This window comes from Mustela erminea, chromosome 6 (assembly GCF_009829155.1).
Source record: "Mustela erminea isolate mMusErm1 chromosome 6, mMusErm1.Pri, whole genome shotgun sequence".
Lineage (NCBI taxonomy): Eukaryota > Metazoa > Chordata > Mammalia > Carnivora > Mustelidae > Mustela > Mustela erminea.
In genome coordinates this window covers 20,872,785-20,896,586 of record NC_045619.1, presented here as the reverse complement: position 1 = coordinate 20,896,586, position 23,802 = coordinate 20,872,785, and the positions used below count along the sequence as shown (strand labels likewise).

General features: G+C 39.1%; 1 protein-coding gene across 3 annotated transcripts in view; it reads right to left on the bottom strand.

Annotated features, from left to right (window-relative positions):
- Nucleotides 1–17,017, bottom strand: part of UHRF1BP1L (UHRF1 binding protein 1 like) — a 107,095-nt gene extending 90,078 nt beyond the window's left edge. For 2 of the 3 annotated variants that reach the window (XR_004286676.1, XM_032346648.1), the window contains exon 1: nt 16,707–17,017. Coding sequence is in view for 1 of the 3 variants with exons in the window: in XM_032346648.1 (XP_032202539.1) it covers nt 16,707–16,750 (44 nt within the window). In the remaining 2 variants the exon portion in view is untranslated. Of the gene's footprint in view, nt 1–4,651; nt 4,783–16,706 lie in introns of all 3 variants that reach the window. The other variant, XM_032346650.1, reaches the window with a different exon arrangement.
- Nucleotides 17,018–23,802: the final 6,785 nt, after the last annotated feature.

Sequence of the window (23,802 nt, the reverse complement as noted above, 5' to 3'; positions counted from 1 at the left end):
AGTTAAGAAAACAATCCCAGGGGCGCCTGGGTGGCTCAGTGGCCTCTGCCTTCCGCTCAGGTCATGATCCCTGGGTCCTGGGATCAAGCCCCACGTCAGGCTCTCTGCTCGGCAGGGAGCCTGCTTCCCTCTCTCTGTGTCTCTGCCTGCCTCTCTGCCTACTTGTGGCCTCTGTCTATCAAATAAATAAATAAATAAATAATCTTAAAATCAACTGCACCAAAAAGAATAAACTAGGAATAAATCTGACCAGGGAGTGAAAGACTTATACACTCTGTAAGACACTGATGAAAGAAATAGAGGACAGCACAAATAAATGGAAAGATATTCTGTGCTCATGGAATGAAAAAATGTTGTTAAAATGTCCATACTACCTAAAGCAAACTACCGATTCAATGCAATCCCCATCAAAATACCAATGTCGTTTTTCATAGAACTAAAACAAAGAATTCTAAAACCTGCCTGGATCCACAAAAAGACCGGCAAGAGCAAAAGCAATTTTGAGAAAAAACAAAGTTAGAAGTTATTATGCTTCCTGATTTCAAATACTACAAAATGTTAGTAATCAAAACAGGTTGGTACTGGCATAAAAACTTAGACACATATATCAATGGAACAGAAAAAGAGAGCCCAGAAATAAACCTATACATACACATTCAATTAAGTTATGACAAAGGCGGCAAGAATACACAATGGGGAAAAAAGATCTTTTCAATAACTGGTGTTGGGAAAACCGGAGAGCCACATGTTAAAAAAAAAAAAAAAATGAAATTGGGCCACTACATTATACCATATACAAGAATACATTCAAAATGAATTAAGGACTTAAATGTGAAGCCAGAAACTATGAAACTCCTAGGGGAAAAAAAAAAAAACAAACCAAAAAACCAGATAGTAAGCTCTTTGCCACCATATTTTTTTTTGAACCAGTCTTCTTAGGCAAGGGCAACAAAGGTAAAATAAACAAATGGCATAACATCAAACTACAAGCTTTTGCACAGCAGAAGAAACCATCAACAAAAAGAAAAACCAATCTAAATGAAGGAAAGAAGGTATTTACAAATCATATGTCTGATAAGAGGTGAATATCTAAAATAAATAATGAACTTACACAACTTAATATATTAAAACAAAACAAATACTATTTAAAAATGAGGAGAGGATCTGAATAAACAGTTTCCCAAGGAAGACATACAGATGGCCAATGGACACATGAAAAGATGCTCAACATCACTAATCATCAGGGAGATGCCGATCAAAACCATACGGAGATACCACCTCGCACCAGTCCGATTGGCTATTATCAAAGGCCAAAAAAATAACAGTGTTGGTGAGGGTATGAAAAAAAGGGAACCCTCATACACTGTTGGTGGGAATGTAAAGTGGTACAGCCACCATGGATAACAGTATGAAAGCACCTCAAAAAATTAAAATCAGAACTACTACACAATCCATCAATACATCTTTAGGTATACACCCAAAAAACAAAACAAAAAAACCCACCAATTCAAAGAGCTATATGCACACTCAGTTCACTGTAGCAGTATTTACAACAGCCAAGATACAGAAGCAATCTAATTATCCATCAATAGATGAATAGATAAATAAGATGTGGTACACATACACAATGGAATATTACTCAGCCACAAATGAACTCTTGCCATTTGCAACATGGATGGATCTAGAGGGTTTTATGCTAAATGAAATAAGTCAGACAATGACAAATACCATACGATTTCACTTACATGTGTAATCTAACAAACAAAGCAAATGAACAAACAAAACAAAAAGAGACTTATAGAAATAAGAAGCAATTACTGGCTACCAGACTGGGGAAGGACTGGGGGTTCTGCAAAATACATGAAGGGGATTAAGAGGCACAAATTTCCAGTTATAACATAAGTAAGTCATGAGGATGTAATATACTGCATAGGTACTACAGCCAACAATACTGTAACAATTTTGTGCGGTGACAGATGTTAACTAGACTTATTGTGGGGTTCAATTCAAAATGTATAAAAACATCATGATGGGGTGCCTGGGTGGCTCAAATGGATAAGCACTCAACTCCTGATTCTGGCTCCAGTCTTGATCTCGGGGTCATGAGATTAAGCCCTGTGTCCAGGCTCTGCACATAGCAGAGTTTGGGTTTCTTTCTCCCTCTCCCTCTGCCTCTCTCTCTCTATCTCTCCCTCTCTTTCTAAAATAAATAAGGATGCCTGCATGGCTCAGTCATTAAGCGTCTGCCTTCAGCTCAAGTCATGATCCCAGGATTCTGGGATCAAGCCTCATGTTGGGCTCCCTGCTCAGCAGGAAGCTTGCTTCTCCCTCTCCCAGTCCCCCTGCTTGTGCTCCCTCTCTCGCTGTCTTGCTCTCTCTCTCTGTCAAATAAATAAATAAATATTTTTAAAAAATAATAAAATGAAATAAATAAATACATCTTTAAAACAAATACATTACTATGGGGGCTCCTGGGTGACTTAGTCAGTTGGGCATCTGCCTTCAAGTCAGATCATGATTCCAGTGTCCTGGGACTAAGCCGCAAGTCAGGCTCCCTGCTTAGCAGGGGAATCTGCTTCTCTCTCTCTCTTTGACCCTCCCATGTGCTAGCGCTCTTGCTCACTCTCTCACTCAAATGAATAAATAAAAGATCGTAAAAAAACCACTATGATGCACACCTGCAATTAATGGGACATTCTGTGTCAATTATACTTCAATTAAAAAAAAGATGGTTACCAAGAAATTAAATGGTAAGATTAGCATTTTGAAAGTCTCTCTCCAGTAACAGTGCCAAGGATAGAAAAGTACGAGACCAGAAGGAAATGAGAATGCTTAATTGCAAGAATAACACAAGACATGTCGAGTTAAATCTGGGTCATGACAACAGAGATACTCAAGTCTTTACTGACGTCTTCTTTGTGCCAAGAAGCCTGAGATGTGCTAGGTTCAGGAAAAAGGAGGTAAATTTAAGAGTTATTTAATAAAAGGCATCATAATCAATTAAAATGAGACAATAAAAAGAGGAAAGGAATTAAGTTTGGTAGGTGACTTGAATGAACAAATAGATAGCTGTGGTTTAAACTAAGAATAAAATTGCAACACCTCATCTTCAATAAGCTAAGCACAAATCAGGTCAAATAAAGAGACGTTAAGGAAGTATAATTTTAAAAAAAAGCAAAGGATTACAGCTATGACTATACTTTAAGAGCAAAGCTCCCAGAGGATTTACTAGAGTTATATACAAAACCAGAACCATCTTTGAATGCCTTTATAAACAACATCCTTAATTAACAATATCCTAAAGATAACCTCAAAGGTTTGCCTAATGGTCTACCTAAGGCTAAAACTTGGCATCTATCCCTTGGCAATTTTGGTTTAGATCCAGACACCCAAATGATATCAAAGAATCAAGGTGCACAAGAATGCTGGAAAATAATACTTAATTGATATTTACACAATTGCTAACATATGGTCAGTAAGTGTATCAAATGTCACATTACTCCTCTGTAATGAGTTGCACATTTCTGCTCATGGGTAATCTTTTTTTTTTTTTTTGGACTTTTTTTTTTTTTTTTTAAAAGTAATTTCTACACATAACATGGGGCTTGAACTCACAACCCCAGATCAAGAGTAACATGCTACGGGGCGCCTGGGTGGGTCAGTCAGTTAAGTGTCTGTGTTTTGTTCAGTCATTTTCCCAGGGTACTGGGATCAAGGCCCACATAAGGCTCGTTGCTCAGCAAGGAGCCTGCTTCTCCTTCTCCCTCTACCTGCTACTCTGCCTGCCTGTACAGGCTCTCATGTGTGCTCTCTCTCTCCAATAAATAAAAATTCAAAAAAAAAAAAAAAAAGAGTCACATGCTCCAACAACTGAGCCAGCCAGGTGCCCCAATCATAGTTAATCTTTAATTACCAATTTCTCACTAGACTTTACGGATATGTTCAAAGTATTAATATGGATAAATTTCCTAAACACTCTTAAGTGTTCAATGATATAAGTTTCTAGGTTTTTCACGAAGTCCAATTTGAAAGAAATTCAGTGCCATTTCCATGAATCTGGCTTTATAACATAATTACTTTCCCTGATAATGAAATTTTAAAAGGAGTAAGGGGAGAGGGGACGTATTAAATGGGGTGGCAAGTCCTTACTTACATTCCTTAAGAACTCTATTTTCACTGCTGTTCTTAAGAATTACTCAAATCTCTTTGATAAAGATTATAATTAACATTAAATACACAAAATAAATTCTTAAGTCTTTCAATGAGAAGTGATGAAAACATTCTCTTTATCAAAAGAGCCTTCATACCTCATTAATTACATTAGACTATGAAATCTTACCCATTAAAGGATAGATCAAATTTAACTGCTATTCCCAAATAGCTGACTATAAGTTATAAAACTCTTTTAACAATAAAGAGTTGGTTATAACTTTGAGTGCATTGCCAAACCTTATATATTAGAAAAGACAATCTAAGAAAGGAACTGCATGAGCCTGTAGCTACGGTAAAAAAAGGGAAAAGGAAAAGAGTACTTGACTAATACAGAATTAGAAAATATTCTCAAAGTATCTTTATGTGGGGCAAAATAAGTGCTTGCATTTATGAAAAGAAAGAAAAAGAAACCGAAAACGATGGGGAATAGAATTATTACCTGAGGGCAGGAAATTCAGACAAAAGGTCCCTATTCCTGGTGAAAGCAAGTAGTCAGTTGCCAGGGTTTCTTAGACTCCTTGATTATGAAATTCACAGCACACCAATCTCCACCACAGCCAGCAGGGATCGCTGCAGGGAATGGGTACACAGGGGGACACAGGAGGGAGCAAGTTTAAGGGAAGGAAGAGGAAAGGAATGATATGATAAAAATATTTAGCTGTGATGCACTTAAAAAAATACAGTTGTATTTCACACTGGAATAACTAAAGGCAAACACTGCTTAAATTCTAAGATAAATTAATCATTTGTGATTTCCTTCATTCTCTCACCACTGGTATTACTACTACTCTGACAATATTTTCAAATTAAAAATATCAACAAAAATGAGATATCTCTGTGGTACAAAAGTTATGCGAAGACTGAACTGTAATTCAATGTTAAATCAAACCAAATAGGACAAGCACTCTAAAAGACAAGCTATTTACAAATATAAATTAACAAATTAGTTTAACTGCTAAAAACCCCATTTAAAACTGTAATCTTCATTTTATGGAGAACACTAAAGAGTAAAGTTAGCTATGAAAAGTAACTCACAAACCAAGGAGAGATTCAATAATAAATTTTATGTTTATATACAAAAGCAAATCAGAGAACTAGAATATTTATCAAAAAAAAGTTTTTAATCTAAATTTCTTGGATATGAGTCATCTGCCAAAAATGTATTCAGGGCAACCAATTTATATCCTATATATTCTATGAAGGGCAAAGTTGATCTATTCTCTAGTTAGCTGAAAATGTTTCTGAACAATTACTATGTGTAACAATACTGTGCCAGATGCTAAAGATACAACAGTGAACAAGAGAAACACAATCACTGCCTCAGAATGCAGTCTGTAAGGGTGATTCTGCCCTTAAAGAGATGACAATCTAGAGGGCACCTCACTGGCTCAGTCAGAGGAGCATGGCACTCATGAGTTCAAGCCTTATGTTAGGCATGGAGTCTACCTGAAAGAAAGGAAGGATGGAAGGAAGGAAGAAAAGAAGAAAGAAACTAACTTTAAAAAGAGATGACAATCGGGGTGCCTGGGTGGCTCAGTGGGTTAAGCCGCTGCCTTCGGCTCAGGTCATGATCTCAGGGTCCTGGAATCGAGGCCCACATCGGGCTCTCTGCTCAGTGGCGAGCCTGCTTCCTCCTCTCTCTCTGCCTGCCTCTCTGCCTGCTTGTGATCTCTCTCTGTCAAATAAATAAATAAAATCTTCAAAAAAAAAAAAAAGAGAGAGAGAGATGACAATCTATGAACTAAAAACATAAAATTTTTGTTTTAATAAAATATTTTAAGACCAATGAAGACTAGCCTACTTAGTTAAAGCTGCCCATGTAAGATGCACCAGTAAAATGAAGCCTGAGAGGATAACCTGGCAGGAAGGAAGGTAGACAATTTGGCTACAGTAATAAGACAACAAAAGATGGGTGAAAAACAAAAAAGGGAAAGAAAGCATAGTACTGGAAAACAGTAGAAAAACTGCAGCCAACTTTCTTGGATCTAAAGTATCCTTAATGGGGTGCCTGGGTGGCTCAGTCAGTAAAGCATCTGACTCTTGGTTTTGGCTCAAGTCATGATCTCAGGGTCCTGGGAGGGAGCTCAATTACCCTACTGACCTTGAGGAATCTGCTTGAGGATTCTCTCCCTCACCCTCCGTCCTCCCCCTTCTCCTGTGTACATGCTCCAGTGCTACAGTAAATACAGAAATCTTTTTAAAAATTTTTTTAAAAATGAAGTATCCCTAACTTCTCTAAATAACTGCCTTAAATATTCCCTTGGAATGCATGCCACTGTCACAACTTAATAACTACCCACTTCATATCACATAAGCTGTTGTTTATGTATTTTTATTTCATTATTTCTTTATAGTTTCTCTGGACTTAGTTCACCTCTGACTCAATGTCTCTACTTCCATTAAAGTTGCATACAGTACTTTGTGCCTGTCTCTTAAGACTTACATTTTATCCTGTTATCTATTTAATCATCTACTATACTGTTTTCAGAAGCATTTATAGTTCTTCTTAATTTCTCTTATATATCTTATGGATCTTCTACAAGTATTGGTGGAAAGAATAAACGAATGATTTATCAATGGGAATAGTCATAACACTCCTTAAAGATAATACAAATCTTAGATTTTATGATGTCCCTTTTTATAGTACAGTTCATTTATATATAAGGTTCCATCTCTGCAGAAGAAAACTTTGGAATAGGAACTGAATTTAGTACCTAACAACACAGTTTTAGCAAATTTTAAAATGACTGAATCTTCTGGTATTTCTAAGTTTCTCTCTAAATATTAATTCCTAACAATAAAATTACAAACAAAAACTTTACAAATAGATAACAGTAAAGGAAAACAACACTTGATGTTATGCTAGCAGTGGCAAAAAGAAGCCAGAGAGCGGGACGCCTGGGTGGCTCAGTTGGTTAAGCAGCTGCCTTCGGCTCAGGTCATGATCCCAGCGTTCTGGGATCGAGTCCCACATCGGGCTCCTTGCTCGACGGGGAGCCTGCTTCTCCCTCTGCCTCTAGCCTGCCACTCTGTCTGCCTGTGCTTGCGCTCTGTATCTCTCTCTCTAACAAATAAATAAAATCTTAAAAAAAAAAAAAAAAAAGAAGCCAGAGAGCTCTCTCTTAATGGTATTTTTGGGTAGAAAAGAGTACATATACATATAGCTCTTAAAGAAAAGACTAATCTAGAGATTCAAAATTTATATATAACATTCATTTTGTCTGGAGAAGTCTCAAAATAAGTAAATCTAATGTCTGAAAAAATAAATAATAACTACTCTATCCTGGATCATATTTGTTGCAGCTCTCAACTTTGTTTTAATAACTTGGTCTTGATATGATAACTGCTCATATTTCACTCATGGAAATAGTCATAAATTACACCTGTAACTTAAATTCAATCTGAGCTCCAGTTACTAATAACTTAGAACAACTAGTTAAATACCAATATTTAACAGAAATATTAAATTATTCATCCTAACATGTGCAAAATAATGTATAGCACTTAGAACATATATAACTGATAAGAAATCAACTTACTAAGGAAATATTTAGATTGGAAACTTCGTTGTTAAGGCAAAGTGTAATATTGCAAAAAAAATTTTGCAATTATAAAGAAATGGAGAAATTGTGCTTTCCCAATTTCACAGAACTGCTAAGTCAAAAGGCTGTTTCCCAACCTTCAAAGGACTACAGAGCCAAAGGATTCCCAAATAATAAAAGAATCTCCTAAGGGATACTGCAACAGGATGGTGAAATACCACAAAAGAGCAGTAAGACTGAAATTTTATAATAAATAAATGCTGAAAATAGAGTAAAAGCAAGCAAACTATTGGGGAAGAACAACAGCCTGAGCAGGCAGCACAGAATAATCATATTAAAAAAGTGTGGGGGGCGCCTGGGTGGCTCAGTGGGTTAAAGCCTCTGCCTTTAGCTCAGGTCATGATCCCAGGGTCTTGGGGTCAAGCCCCGCATCGGGCTCTCTGCTCCTCGGGGAGCCTGCTTTCTCCTCTCTCTCTGCCTGCTTGTGATCTCTGTCTGTCAAATAAATAAATAAAATCTTTAAAAAAAATAAAATAAAAGAGTACTGGATCAATGACTTAACCACTCAACACTACCTGTCAAACCTTGGGTAAGTCATTAATCTTAAAGTTTTAATAATTTCCTTCTCAGAGACCGGAAAAAATCCCTTCTGATTCTAGAATGGTTAATATTACAACATCCAATGGACCAAGCATCCAAGTCTCCTTTCAACTAAAGTTTACAAATCAGGGCGCCTGGGTGGCTCAGTGGGTTAAGCCGCTGCCTTCGGCTCAGGTCATGATCTCAGGGTCCTGGGATCGAGTCCCGCATCGGGCTCTCTGCTCAGCAGGGAGCCTGCTTCCCTCTCTCTCTCTCTCTGCCTGCCTCTCCATCTACTTGTGATTTCTCTCTGTCAAATAAATAAATAAAATTTAAAAAAAAAAAAAAAAAAAAAAAAGTTTACAAATCAATCTCCTGAAATTAACTTCTGAAGAATCAATATCTGGTTTTAGTTGGAAATCAGTGTAACAGAAATGGGCACATGCTTGATACTTCTACATAGCATACTTAATAGCAAAAAATACAGCACTATAAAGTCCATCCCTTAAAATTCATCTCACAATTCAATTTCGCTGTAATTACGTACTGCATAAACCAAAGAATAACCACACCCAAAACACTTGACATTGGTGCTGCCAAACATGTGAACCAGACTAACACCATGACGACCTGAAGACCTCTTGAATACAGCCCCCATTCCCATTCTTTCCTTTTATTTAATAGCACCCCTAAGTACACCCTTGGGGCATAACATTTCGGATCCACTCTGAAGGTATAACTATGATACTTACCTATTCTTATACATGCTCCTCCATGGTAGTTTCCTGGCATGTACTCCCCAGCCCCTAGAGCTATAAAAGCAGGTTTCACAAGAGGCAGGGTTGTGGAGATCTACCTGCTTTGCAGCCCCGCAAAGACATACTTCTGTCCATAAGTCTCCTTAAAAAACCATTTCTCATCAAACTGAACTGGGTGTTTTTCTTCAGTCATGGTTTCTTAGGCCTTTTAAGGTTGCTTAGCATTTACTTCCATTTCACAGAACAGAGGACTAAAATGTGTAGTCTAAATTAGTTCACAAATAAAAGGGATCTCCAAGTTAATACATCCAAAACCAGACTCCTTATCTCTCTATCTTAAACCTGCCTCTCCTGCAGTCTTCTACGTAGTTAACAGCAAGTCCACCTTCTCAGTTGCTTGTCATGACTGTTCTTTCTCTCAATTCACACCTTACCTGTCAGCAAATCCTGTGGTTCTACCTTTGAACTACAGAACTTGACTATATCTCAACAAGTCCACTGCATCAACCTAGTCCAAGCCAAAACCTTTATCACCTAGATAGTTAACACTTTTAATTGGGTTCCTGCTTTTGCCCTTGAGTTCCTATTATTTATTTCCTACATGGCTGCAGAGTAATCCTTGGCTCAAAGCCTTAAGTGGTTTCCAATCACACTCAGAGTAAAAGCTAAAGTCATTACAAGGCCCCACAAGGTCTGGCCCTCTTTTCTCTCTGATGCATCTTCCTCTACCTACTTCATACCTCACTCCACTCATGCTGGTGGCCTTGATATATTTCAAAAATGAGAAGCAAGCTTCCACTTCTGGATTTTTGCATTTACTTCCACTACTTCTTTCATATCTCTTTTCAAATACCACCTTCTCAATTAGGCCTTCTTGATCACCAAATCTAAAACTGCAAACCACCCTTACCTCTCTGTACTTCCTATCCCCTTTCCCTGTGTTATATTTTTAATAGCACTTACCACAAACTGTTCTTTATTTTTTTACTATCAGCCTCCTTTGATTAAAAGTGTAAATTCCAGAGGGCAGGGATTCTTGCCACAGCACTATGGACTAGTGCATGGTACAAAGTAGTACTCAGTAAATATCTGTTAAATAAATAACTGTTATATATCTAGTGTCAAAATCAACAGTACTGGGGGTTATTTTTAAAAGAATATGGTCAATTTAAGTAACTAAAAATTACTTTTTAAAAATTCCCAAAATTACAAAAGTAAATTTATTTCTAGTCCCAAAAGGTAATAATTAACTTGATTTTTTTCCCAGTTGCCCAGTCCAAGTAAATCAAATCTCACAAACTTCGTATGGCAGTCTATTTCTAGAAATAGGTTACATTTAGTGATCCTATTCATGTTTCCTATGCCACAGTAAGAATCACTGAAGGTTCCCAAGAGCTGAGACCATGTCTTACCCATCTCTGTATCTCCAATGCCCAGGGTTCAAGAACCTGATAAACAAAACTCTCAAAATTATTTATTGAGCTTTAACATAAAAGTGAAAGATGTAATTAGCTTATCAATAAACATATAAAATTATCATTTGAAAAAATAATTTCTGAAGGTCTAAATCATGTTGTGTTTCCCTTTAAGAATGTTTAATTCGGGGGCGCCTGGGTGGCTCAGTGGTTAAAGCCTCTGCCTCATGATCCCAGGGTCCTGGGATCAAGCCTCGAATCGAATCGGGGCTCTCTGCTCAGCAGGGAGCCTGCCTCCTCCTCCTCTCTCTCTCTGCCTGCCTCTCTGCCTACTTGTGATCTGACTGTCAAATAAATAAAAATCTTTAAAAAAAAAAAAAAAAAAGAATGTTTAATCCGGAAATGATTATAGACCTTAGTCATTACAAAGCCTCACAAGGTCTGGCCCAGTTTTCTCTTCGATCTCATCTTCCTCTACTTACTTCACTCCTCACTCCACTCCAGAAGATTATATCCACCTTAACTTCTCTTCAGCAATTAAGTTCCACGGCCTTAACGGATACCCTGCTCTATATTAGGCCCAACCCTCCTCTGAAATTTTAAACTTTAATACTTCTAAACAAAACCTCCAAGACTTCCAGTTCTTTCACTTGTTTTTCTCAACTGCTTATCCACCCAGATAAAATTTCCAATCCTTTGAAGATTCTTTCCAGACTATCAGCTGCTGTTGCCCCCTTTACTTTCTTGCACAGTGTAACCTATTCCATGAATACACCGCAAGGCACCCTAAACTCCCTATCACTTTGCCATTCAGTCACAAGACCTGGCGAGTGTTCAACCATTCCTAATCTACTTAACAAATATTCCAAATATTCAACAATCTTCTCAAGCCACCCTCTCTATTTGTTCCCTCCCCTTAGTTTAGGGAACATATCTTGCTGAGATTGTCAAGTGGTTTCTCCTAGATCATCAGAACTGACATGGATCCAATCCCTTTCCAAGTATGGTCCCCAAGCCTTCCATAAATTTTGTGGAATGATATCCTTAATACATTACTTTTCTATTTAAATTAATCAGAGGTCCTTTCTAGACTGTACTTCCACCACAGTCAAGAGCTCCTGAACCGTGATTTCCAAAACCAAGAATCTTTAATGATCATGTCCCTCTTCTGCCTGGAATTCTTTATTAGCAGGCACCTCCTGGGATGAAGTTCAACTTCTTTAACGTAGCATATGAGGCCTTTTGAAATCTAATTTAGTTCAGCGACTATTAAAGACACCAAATGGAACAGCAAGCCACACTCAAAACAGTTCTCCCTATGACCGTATCTTTCCTTTATGACCCTTTGCCATTGTTAATTGATCTATGTTGGTAAGTAGAACTGGGCCAAACAGGTTCTCTCCCCCAGGAATCTCAAACTTGACAGGAAAGACCACAGATTGGGAGTTGTGATAGGTGGAAGCAGTGGTTCTCAACCAAGAGATATTTTACTCTCAGGAAACATTTGGCAATGCCTGGAGTGCTACTGGCATCTAGTGGGTAGAGACCAGACATGTTGCTAAACATCCCACAAGGAGCAGCACTTCACAACAAAGAATTATCTTGCCCAATGAGGTTTCAGGAGCTGGTTAGGTCCTGCCCTTTCCCAGACTTGGTGACCCACCCCAAAAGCTTTCTATTACATTTCCCCTATCACTAGTTAAACAGAGTTTTTTGTTGTTTGCAGACAAAATAACCTCAAGGAGCACGGTATCCTAGTTCAATCATCTGACATGCTTGTGTACTTCAAACCAGTTTCTCAATCTCAAAACTAATGGCATTTGGACAATATAATTATTTGTTGTGGCAGACTGTGCTGTGTAGGCAGCCTGTTTAGCAGCATTCCTAGCCTCTATCCCCACCCTACAAGTCGTGACAATCGGAAATATATCCAGACATTGCCAAATGCCCCCTAAGGGGCAAAATCACCTCTGACTGGAGACCAGGATTTTAAACTATACGAAGACTCCACCCAGGTGTGGTCAATGTCTGTCCTGCCCGTGTCAGCATAGTGTATATAAGCCAAAGGGAAAGCATGGCGGGAAGGGAAGAGGGCTCATTTGTATCTAAATCTTCCTTACTCCTTTTCAGGTCCTGGTTTAAATATACCCTATCTTCCAGCTTCTGTTTTCCTCCTCATCTCCTTTGCTCTAGCACAGAAGTATAAAGCCACACTAACATGAGGCCTTGAAAGGTAACTCCTGTTCTTATTTCCTTTCTTACATTTGTTATAACTTCTCTTTGGAACTCTCTGTTCCTTTGTGAAAAAATAAGTCTCCTGATGAAGACTCCAAAACATATTCTGTGCTGGTTATAGTATGAAAGATCAGAATAATTCTCTTCAAAGGCTTTTCCTGTTTCACTTCTCCTAAAATTTAAGTAGTCCAACCCCCATCCCCCACCACACACACACAGACACACACACACACACACACACGCATGCTCTCTTCACCCTCTTGTCCTGTCCCCTTGCCCAATCTGCCCAGCTCTGCTCCCTCTCCCTCCTTCCCAACTTCTTCATTTTCAGATCAGTTCCAAGTACACAAACTATTTTTATTAATAATGCAACAGATGCTTAGGATATAAACTAAACAATTAGGCAGGGAACAAGTATACAGATTTTCATTTCTCAAATAGTTCAGCATTTACTTACAGCATCTATTAATCTCTTATGAATTTCTCTTTTATATTTTTCCACTATACCAGTTTCTCAAGCCCCTGTATCTGCCTAACACTGGTTTTAATGTTACAATTTCACCATACTTCAATCTCAAGGCTTAGAGTAAGCATTCTTTCTCCTGTTCATTCCTATAAAGTCTTACTCCTTATTGGAAGACCCCATTGAGAAAGGGTTATTTTCCTAGTCCTTCCCTTCCAAAACAACAAAAGGCTCATTTATTCAATGATTCCGTTACCTTCCTAAAACCCCATGGGAAGTGGTAGTACCCAGTATCTGTAATAATACTGGTGGCATATAGTGTTACTTCAGTTAAGGAAATATGAGGGAAAGTCAATGCTTTGGTGACATTCATTTAAAAAAAAAAAAACAAACAGTTCAGGGGCGCCTGGGTGGCTCAGTAGGTCAAAGCCTCTGCCTTCGGCTCAGGTCACGATCCCAGGGTCCTGGGATCCAGCCCTGCATCGGGCTCTCTGCTCAGCAGGGAGTCTGCTTCCCCCTTTCTCTGCCTACTTGTGATCTCTTTCTCTGTCAAACAAATAAATAAAATCTTTTTAAAAACAAAACAGTTCATTAAGTAGCTCATTTTCATAAAAAATAGTTCATTAAAAAATAATTCATTAAAAAAATGTTGTTGAGTGCCTACATTATGCTAGACTCAAAACAAAATCCCTGGCATCATACAGTTTATATTCTAGTGAAGAAGACAAAGAACAAGCATATATATATATAGATATAGATATAGATATGCAGAAAAGGATGAGAAGGGTGGTCCAGCAAGGCCTCCTTTGAGGTATCATGAATAGCATCCACTGGCTATAAGAAATGTTTATTATTGCAACATAATGTGTTCTAAGTATTTCCTGTTAAAAATATTCAACTGTCCTCCAGATGATTACTTCAATATAGTAATCATCTCAATACAGAGACATCTTTATTACTGGATCATTTGTAAAATCAAGCTTGAACCCGCGTAATTTCAAAAGTTCACCCCTACTTGAATAACTGTAACTTATCACAACCCCCACCTTGTTTCATCTATTGTCATACTTTACATTATTAAAGAACTATTTTTCTTAGGAGATAACAGCAATAGCAGTTAAGAGTAAAAAAAAAAAAAGAGTAATATCTTAACCAAGAATATGAATTTGACACTCTTCTATATCACCTGAGTTGTTTGGAAATATGAAATAACCAAAAATTCAAGTGTTTTTAAAAACTCACCTCTGTACTTAGCCATAAAAAAGAATGAGATCTTGCCATATGCATCAACATGGATAGACCTAAAGGGTTTTATGCTAAGTGAAATTATCACACAGAGAAAGACAAATACCATATGATTTCACTTATATGTGAATCTAAAGAAGGAAACAAACAAAAAGCAGAAACATCCATAAATACAAAGAACAAACTCATGGTTGGCAGAGTAAAGGGTTGGGGGTGGGCAAAATGGGTGAAGGGAAAAGTGAGGTACAGGTTTCCAGCATGTAATGATTAAGTCACAGGGATGAAAGGCAGGGCATATGGAATTCAGTCAATGGTACTGTAATAGCATTGTATGGTGACAGATGGTAGCTACACTTGTGGTGAGCACAGCATAACCCATAGAGTTGTTAAATTACTATGTTGTACACCTGAAACTAACATTCACATTGTGTGTCAACTATAAGTCGAAAGAAAGAGAAAAGCATACCAATGGCCTACGGTGCAGAAACAAAAATCCTCATCTCTTTAAAAAAAAAAAAAATCCTCATTACTATTTACCATAAAGGTATTAGAAATCATACAGATTAAAACAGTACTCCTAAGGACTCAATTCTGAATAAGCAGTTGTGGTCTGTTTTGTGAAATAAGCTATCACCTTTGCTATTAATTTTTAGGAGTCTTTCTCAACTGGAGTTCTACAGGAGAATTTAACACCCTAAGGCACTCATTGATTGAACTAACTTTCCTTGCAAGCATCTGAATGGAACTAACCATGTACCATCACCCTTGCAAGAAAAACAGGCAAATCATTTTCTGTAGGTCTCAATTTTCCCGTGGAATGGAATATGACAAAGGGAAGAGGTCAGATATTACCTAAATAAGAATTTAAAAGATAAAAATAAAGATAAAAGCCTGGGTGGCTCAGTGGGTTAAAGACTCTGCCTTTGGCTGGGGTCATGATCTCAGGGTCTTGGGATCATGCCCTGCATCGGGCTCTCTGCGGAGTGGGGAGCCTGCTTCCCCCTCTCTGTCTGCCTGCCTTTCTGCCTACTTGTGATCTCTGTCATTCAAATAAATAAATAAAATCTTTAAAATAAAAGATAAAAACCTTTTTCCAAAATAAGAAAACTCAGTATTGGACCATCTGTACAATATTAAAACTTTTCAACAAAATAATAATGCCGCTATAATTTGCTACTTTTTAAAAAACCTGTTATATCTTCATGGTTTAAGTTTTGATAACATTTGCTAATTCACAGAAATACTGATTTTGTTCCTCAATGTACAACCTGTTGAACTCAATGATCTGGAGAATCAAGAATTGTCTTTACCATAGAAACCTACCAGTATACCCAAGTTTTTTCCTAATATCATTAACTTACAAATAACAAAGAAAAGGGTCATAACCAAGTGCTTTGAATTCGCTGTTAACAAGTTGGAAACAAGATTCCACATTTAGCCTGTGTCTTAAGACAAATATGGAGAAGTCAGAAGTAATAAACTGCCAGCTTTACTGAGTCATGTTTCTGACTAAAACCGAGTTATGAAATGGAAAGAATGACAAGTATTGTGTTTATCACCACAGATGTTGACTACCTTAATTTATGGATCTCACATTTTAAAAAGCAAAAAAGCTGTTTTTGCCAGAATGATGTGGAACTAAAACGACTCCAGAAAGAACTTGCCAAAGCTGGGAAACTCTGGCTGTTTACCTAAAACAAATCCTAACTGTGCAAACAGGCACACCCTCTAACGCATCAGAGAGGGAACGGCGAGGTGGGGGGCGAGTTCAGAAAATAACAAGGTTAACATTTCATGAAGACAAGCTCAGCCCGAAGTCCAAACTGCTGCGGATGCCCTGGGTTAGCGAGCGGAATCGCTCCGCTCCGAAATAGGCGAGCACCGAGCTCGGATTCACCCTGCCACATAAACCATCCCCAGCCTCGGCGCAGGACCGCCCAAGCCGGTCCCCGAGACGCCCCCAGACGCTGCGTGGGGGAACGATCTCAGCGCGCTGCCTCCCCCCGTCGCCCTCCACGCTGCTCCGCGCGCCGGCTGGGGGAGAACCCGTCCAGGGAGCCGACTCTTGAGGCCAGAGCCGTACGCCGCAGGCGCCGGGAGATCGGGGCCGCGACCCCCTGCCCCGGCTAGACCTGGCAGCTCAAGAGTCGCCTCCCGCACGGCTACCAGTTCCCGCCGCCCCCAAGGCTGCAAGCGGCCTTCCGGGCGGGCGAGGGCCGAGGCGCACTGGGCTCCCACGCCCGAGGCTCTAGCTGACCTGGAGAGGTGCTTCAGGATCTGCTTCTTAATGAGCCCAGCCATGGTGCCGCGGCAGGAGGCGTCGCTCTCTCTCCGCGATTCTCACTGCTTCCTCTCTTCGTGGCCGCCTCCTCGTTGTCCGGACTAACCCGGCCGGAGGAGAGTCGCCTGAGCGCTCACGCCCGGGAGAGACCGGAGGCCCCGGCCGAGGCCACAGCCGCCGCCGCCGCTGCTGCCGAGGACCGGGAGCATCGCGCTCAGGCCGCCGTGGCCGCCGCCGACGCCATCTTGGCTGCAGCATCACCTAAGAGACCTGGGGGCGGGCGGGCGGGCGGGGCGGGGCGGAGCGGACTCGGCGTGGGGCGGGGCAACGCAGGCTCCGACCCGCGCGGGAGGTGAGCGGCCCCGCCACCCCTGTCCAGGACGGGACGCGTGTCCTTCGCCGCCCTGACGCCACAGTGTGCTTTGATTTCCAATCCCCAGAACCTTCTTGTCCTTTATAGTCCTCCCTCTCCACTCTGGTCTTGTTCCGGTCTCCATTACTGACTGCTCTTTCTACTTGTTTTTCGTTTTTCAGAATTTGGTGAACAAACTGCCCTGCTTGCTTCGTTCCCTAACTCAGCTTTTTTCATATTCTTGCCTCAGTTTCTTCTCCTTTTCTAAGCTGTAACTGCTTCCCAACCCCATGTTACGATTCAGTGTTTCCTCTGGTGATTCCAATGCTAAGGAAGTGAAAGTTGACAACGTGTACTTAAGAAGACCTGGGGAATTAGGTTCGAAGCTCAAGTCCTGGCTGTACTGTATTCTAGCTGTATTAACCTGGAGAAAATAATGCCCTTAGTTTTAGCCGATAAAATAGGCTAATACTGTATTCTTTATCCACTTCTCTAGGTTGTTGTAGCTAAGGAAATAAAAATGTAAAATTTCACTTGAAAGTTTCTGTAAAAAGGAAGGAAATTCTTGAAATAGAAGTATTACAGCTATGAACCTCCACCTCACCCAGCTCCAAACCAATAATTTCAGAGGTGAAAATGATCACCCAATGATGTCTAAAGGAGGAAAAGAAATTACACTGCCTCTGAGGGATGTATCAGGAAGAATGTGGTTATGGATGGGGGAGAGAAGGCAGTTCAGATATGGTCCAACAACTTGGCCTCTTTTGTAGAAAGGAAAGTTGATAGTGTTTGGACCAATCACCATTCTTCATGCCCTATAAACTAGGCACTATTCAAATATCTAGGGCTGCCTAAACAAAAATGAACCTGTTCTGTCGTGGAGGAGTTAACAACCTAGAAAGGAAGGTAGACTCTTAGTGTCAAGACCTTGAGCTATGCCGTATGCTACCTCAGCCATTTGTAGCTGTGTAAACTTGGGCAAGTTATTTAATCTGTCAGCCTCAGGTACCTCATCTATTGGAGATAATATTAATGGTTTATAACTCAGAATTTTGTGAGGTCTCAGTGAGATTGTGCATACAAAGTTTTCAACAAAGTGCTCTTAATAAATACTATGATAATCATTAGCATTGTTGAATACAGAAGCAAATTTAACACAAAGAAAGGAGTGATTCATTCTACCTTAAGTCAAAGACAGATTTACAGTGGAGATGTTATTTCAAAAATGAGACTAAATCAGCTTAATATGTTACTAGAACTGACCTTGAAGTCCAAGATTTGTATATACCTAGCTCTGCAGGTTTTTAGCTATATGATCATAAAGTATGGAATCTCTCAGCCTCCACGATGGTTGTTGTGAGGATTAACCAAGCTAATGAAGGTTAAATAAGTACTTATGAGTACTTAAAAGAGTACCTATGAGAGTGCCAGACACAGTAGCATGGAAACTATTATTACTAATTCACTATCCGGAAGAAGATGTTTCAGGGCAGGTGGAATTGGCAAAGTTCATGGCTTATAAATGTCAGCTGCCTGATGTTGTGGCTAGAACAAAATACGGATTCCTTTTCAAAGTAGTAGTAAGTATTAAAGAATCTCATAACAATAATTATAGCTGTAGTGTAGTTTATTTTTTTAAGATTTTATTTATTTATTAGAGAGAGCGAGGTCACAAGTAGGCAGAGAGGCAGGCAGAGAGAGAGGGAGAAGCAGGCTTCCCACTGAGCAGAGAGCTTGATGCGGGGCTAGATGCCAGGACCCTGAGATCATGACCTGAGCTGAAAGCAGAGGCTTAACCCACTGAGCTACCCAGGCGCCCCTGTAGTGTAGTTTAAAAGAAAAATTCAACTGAACAAATCTGAGAATTTAATTGGCTTTAAGCAATTCATGAATTGGGGATCATCCCACATAGCAAATACAGGGGAGCTTCCAAGATAGGAATTGTACAAAACGTCAAGTATTTATAGGAAGGAATTTACAGGAAGTTATTAGCTAGAAAAGAAAGAGAGAGAAAAGATTGTTTCGGGCAAAGGAAAAGGTTACCTTCCTTTAGGAGGGAAAGGCCAGGAGTCCTATTAGGTGGATTATTGTCCTTGTGGGGAGGGAGGTGTGGCCTGGGATGAGGAGGGACCATGTGATAGATCACCTCATTGGTGCAGACCAGAAAATTCTAGGCTCAATGGCTTAAAATTCCACACCTAGGGAGGTTGAAACTGCAATTAAGTCTTGGTTTCCTGCGGGCAACTCACTCTAAGCTGAGCCTGTGGTGTTTACAGAGTTTTTATTGGTGTTTACCAATATCTTTTTATTGAGAAAATACATTTTCCTTTTTTTTAAAATTATTTATTTATTTATTTGACCGCGAGATCACAAGTAGGCAAAGAGACAGGCAGAGAGAGAGGGAGAAGCAGGCTTCCCACTGAGCAGAGAGTCCGATGCAGGGCACAATCCCAAGACCCTGGGATCATGACCTGAGCTGAAGGCAGAGCCTTACCCACTGAGCCACCCAGGCACCCCGAGAAAATACACTTTCAATTTTTCTCTCCCTTGCTTAAGGGAACTTACGTCAAAGCCACTATAAAATCAGTGTTTAAATTAATTAATATATATATAATTTATATATCATATATAGATTATATATATAATATATAAATTATATATATTATATATAATATAAATATATATTATATATAATATAAAATAATATATATATAATATAAAATAGTATATAATAATATATATATAAATTATATATATATTTTAAAGATTTTATTTATTTATTTGACAGAGAGAGGGAGAGAACACAAGTAGACAGCAAGGCAGGCAGAGAGAGAGGGGGAAGCAGGCTCCCTGCTGAGCAGAGAGCCTGATGTGGGACTCGATCCCAGAACCCTGAAATCATGATCTGAGCCGAAGGCAGAGGCTTAACCTACTGAGCCACCCAGGTGCCCAATTAATTTATATTTTTAAAAATATTTTATTTACTTATTTGAGAGAGAGAGCATGGGGGGCAAAGAGAGAGGGCCAAGCAGACTCCCAGCTGAGCAGGAAGCCTGACACAGGGCTCAGTCCCAGGACCCTGAGATCATGACCTGAGCCAAAGTTAGTTGCTTAACCAACTAAGCCAACCAGGTGCCCCTTTACATTTTTCTTAATTGCTATTTATCAAAGTATAATTTCCAAAAAGTTAAAAACATGACTGTCATACAGATATATAATCAATGTACACCAAAGATTTACCAACTCAAATTAATGCAAAAGCCAACAAAATAGAATATAGAGCAAGTTCACTCATTAATATAACTTAAATAATCTGCTGCATGTTTATTATGTACTTACAGCAAAGTCCTATTTTTAATTCTTTTAAAAATTATAGAAGAAGGAGTTACGTGTCCCTGGAAAAAGACAACATCCTTCACATAGGAAAAGTCATTTTAGGGGGCACTTGGGTGGCTCAGTCAGTTAAGCGTCTGACTCGTGATCTCAGCTCAGGTCTTGATCTCAGGGTCTTGAAATCAAGCCCCAAAAAGAAAGAAGGAAGGAAGGCAGACAGGAAGGAAGGAAGAAAGATCATTTTAGGCCTCCAGTCATCTTATGAAACAATGTGAGAACAAATAGCCACTATTAGTCTAGGAGACAGCCTAATCATATTCAAAAGTAAAGACTGATTCTCTCTTTCTCTCAAATAAATAAATAAAAATTAAAAAATAAAAAACCAGGAACACCTGGGTGGCTCAGTCAATTAAGTGTCCAACTCCTAATTTTGTCTTAGGTCATAATCTCAAGACACTGAGATAAAGCCCTGCTTCAGTCTCTATTCTCAGCAGGGAGTCTGCTCGAGATTCTCTCCCTCTCCCTCTACTCCTTCCTGCACATGCTTTCTTTAAAAAAAATTAAAATTAAAAAAAATTGGAAAAGTGAAGATTGACTTGATCCATACATTTGAGTTATCTTTACACAATCTAAGCTCCTTTGAGCACCTGGACACAGACAAACTAGAGCCAGAGAATTGATGATGCTGACCCCTGCTGCCCTTCCCATTTTGACATGGAAATCTTAAAATAAATGTTTATAACCTTAAAATAACTTTTGCTCCAATTCCATGCAATATTCCACATTCAAAAACCCATTCATGGATATACTTATACCCTTAGCTTATAAATTCCCCAATTTTGTTCAGAGACTCTGATTTGGGAAAGATTCCTGGTTTTCTCCTTCACTTGTTGTAAGTGAAATGTTTCCTTTTCCTATTTTTTAGCTTAATTGTGTATTTCGGCTCAACACCTATGAAGAGACAAACCCAGTTTCACATGACAATTACACATTGCTAAAATATACATGTATATGAGAAGTGTTAGGAAAAAAAAAACCATCAGGCCCAAGTGAAGTCATTTATGCTAGGTCATGTCACAAAGCTGATACTTAATAACTAACCTAATTAAAGTTTCAGCCTCCCTCAGAAATATAGTCTTAACCCCTTAGGAGTTTTCTCTTCAGCACCAATGAAGTAATCTGTCACAAGAGCCCTCTCCATTCCCCCAAAAGGAACATGAGGTAATCCACTAATACGACTTCATGCCCTTCCCCTTCAGGGAAACTGATTTTATCTGAAAATATCCTTTCTTTTCCTTTGCAAATAACTTCTTGTGCCACCCTTCTTCTTATAAAGACCTTCCATTTTTGTACAACACCTCTCCTTGGAGTTCCCCTCTAGTTGCTAGATTAGATACTGACTGGTTTATGAGTCTTCAGAAAAGTAATAATTCTTTTTTTTTTAAGATTTTACTTATTTATTTGAGAGAGAGACAGTGAGAGAGAGCATGAGCGAGGGGAAGGTCAGAGAGAGAAGCAGACTCCCCGTAGAGCTGGGAGCCCGATGTGGGACTCGATCCGGGGACTCCAGGATCATGACCTGAGCCGAAGGCAGTCGTCCAACCAACTGAGCCACCCAGGCGTCCCAGAAAAGTCATAATTCTTTAAGGAAAACCAATTAAATCTTCAAATTTACTCAACTGAATTGTATTTTAACAAAAGTAATACATGCTTTAGATGACTTGTGCTAAAATCTGTTAGGAAAGAGTACATGGTGTGAAAGTGACTAGATTGAGAATTTTTACTGAATAGTCTTGTGCTGAAAGCTGGCTCATACTGGCTCATGAGAACCAATTACGTGAATCTACTCCCAGATCAGCATTCAGAGTTTAGTAACTTCAGGATAGCTGGAAATCAGCCATTGTGACAGTATTTATAACACAGAAAGTGGTAAACCATACAAATCAGGGCTCACCCCCCACCAGAGATCTAGTTGCTGAACATTTATCAGCATACACTGTAAGATGTGAGATTGCAAATACATGGACATTATTTCTTATTTAGAAAAATACTTGCTGATAATTGTGTTAGCAGTAAAGAAGACAGATAAGAATGAGAAGAGAACAGAGGCAGAAAGGGCATTGAGAAGGCAATGGCATTGTTTCAGGTGAGAGATAAGGCAATGTGTAGAGAGGAAAGGCCAAGGGCAGATTCCAGAGAGTAAGTCAGGGATTGGGGTTGAAAGTAGTTGAGGTATTTAGCTTGGGACTTGGGATACACCATTAATATAGATAAGTAATTAGGTGAAACAAACAATTTTGGAGAAAAAATTCAGTTTTAGATTTGTTGCTATTGAAGTTATCTTAGGATATCTGGCTGAAAATATTCAGATTACACTTGGGTGTGGAAATTCTGCTTTAGGCTTTATCATTGTTTAATGTCAACTGAAACCAAGAGCAAAAAATTGTCTTGATCAAGGAGCGTGTAAATGTTGAGGAAAGCAAAAAGAGAAACTTAAAAGACAAAGGGCTGATAACCAGAAGGAAACACATTTTAAAAGAAACACATTTTGAAAGATGAGAGACGAACAGAAATGGTGGCAGTTCTATGAGCTAAGTTTTATAAAACATGCTCATAGTACGAGATTGTATACATTTAAAAATAAATTAGAGAAAATGCAATGACTAAAATTGGACATAATTAACTTTGAACATTTAACGACTTTTTAATACAAAGGATATAGACACCAATGGAATAGAGTGCCTGACTTCAAGGAGTTTGCTGTTTATGCAAGTTAAGAGTCTGATTATATGTGGGAGCCTGGCTGGTTCAGTTGGTGGAACATGGGACTCTCCATCTTGCGGTTGTGAGTTCCAGCCTCACCTTGGGTGTAAAGATTACTTAAATAAAATCTTAAAAAAAGAGAAAGGGAGAATGATTGCATGATAAAAAGATGAAAATGATGATGATAATGATTACTACTACCAGATAATTGACTTTTATCATTTACTCTTCATAAAACAATTCCGCGGGGCACCTGAGTGGCTCAGTGGGTTAAGGCCTCTGCTTTCGGCTCGGGTCATGATCCCAGGGTCCTGGGATCGAGCCCCGCATCAGGCTCCCTGCTCAGCAGGGAGCCTGCTTCCCCTTCTCTCTCTGCTGTCTCTGCCTGTGATCTTTGTCAAATAAATAAATAAAATATTTTAAAAAAATAAATAAATAAAACAATTCTGCATGGGAGTGTTATTAATATTACTCTATTTTGCGGACGAGGAAACTAAAGCATAGAGGGATTAGCCTGTCTACAGCATCTAGTAAGAGCCAGCATTTGGCCCAGAAGTTTGAATGAAGAGACTGCACTATTAATCACTATCTCTTTGATTTCAATAATAGTTCATAAATGTAAAG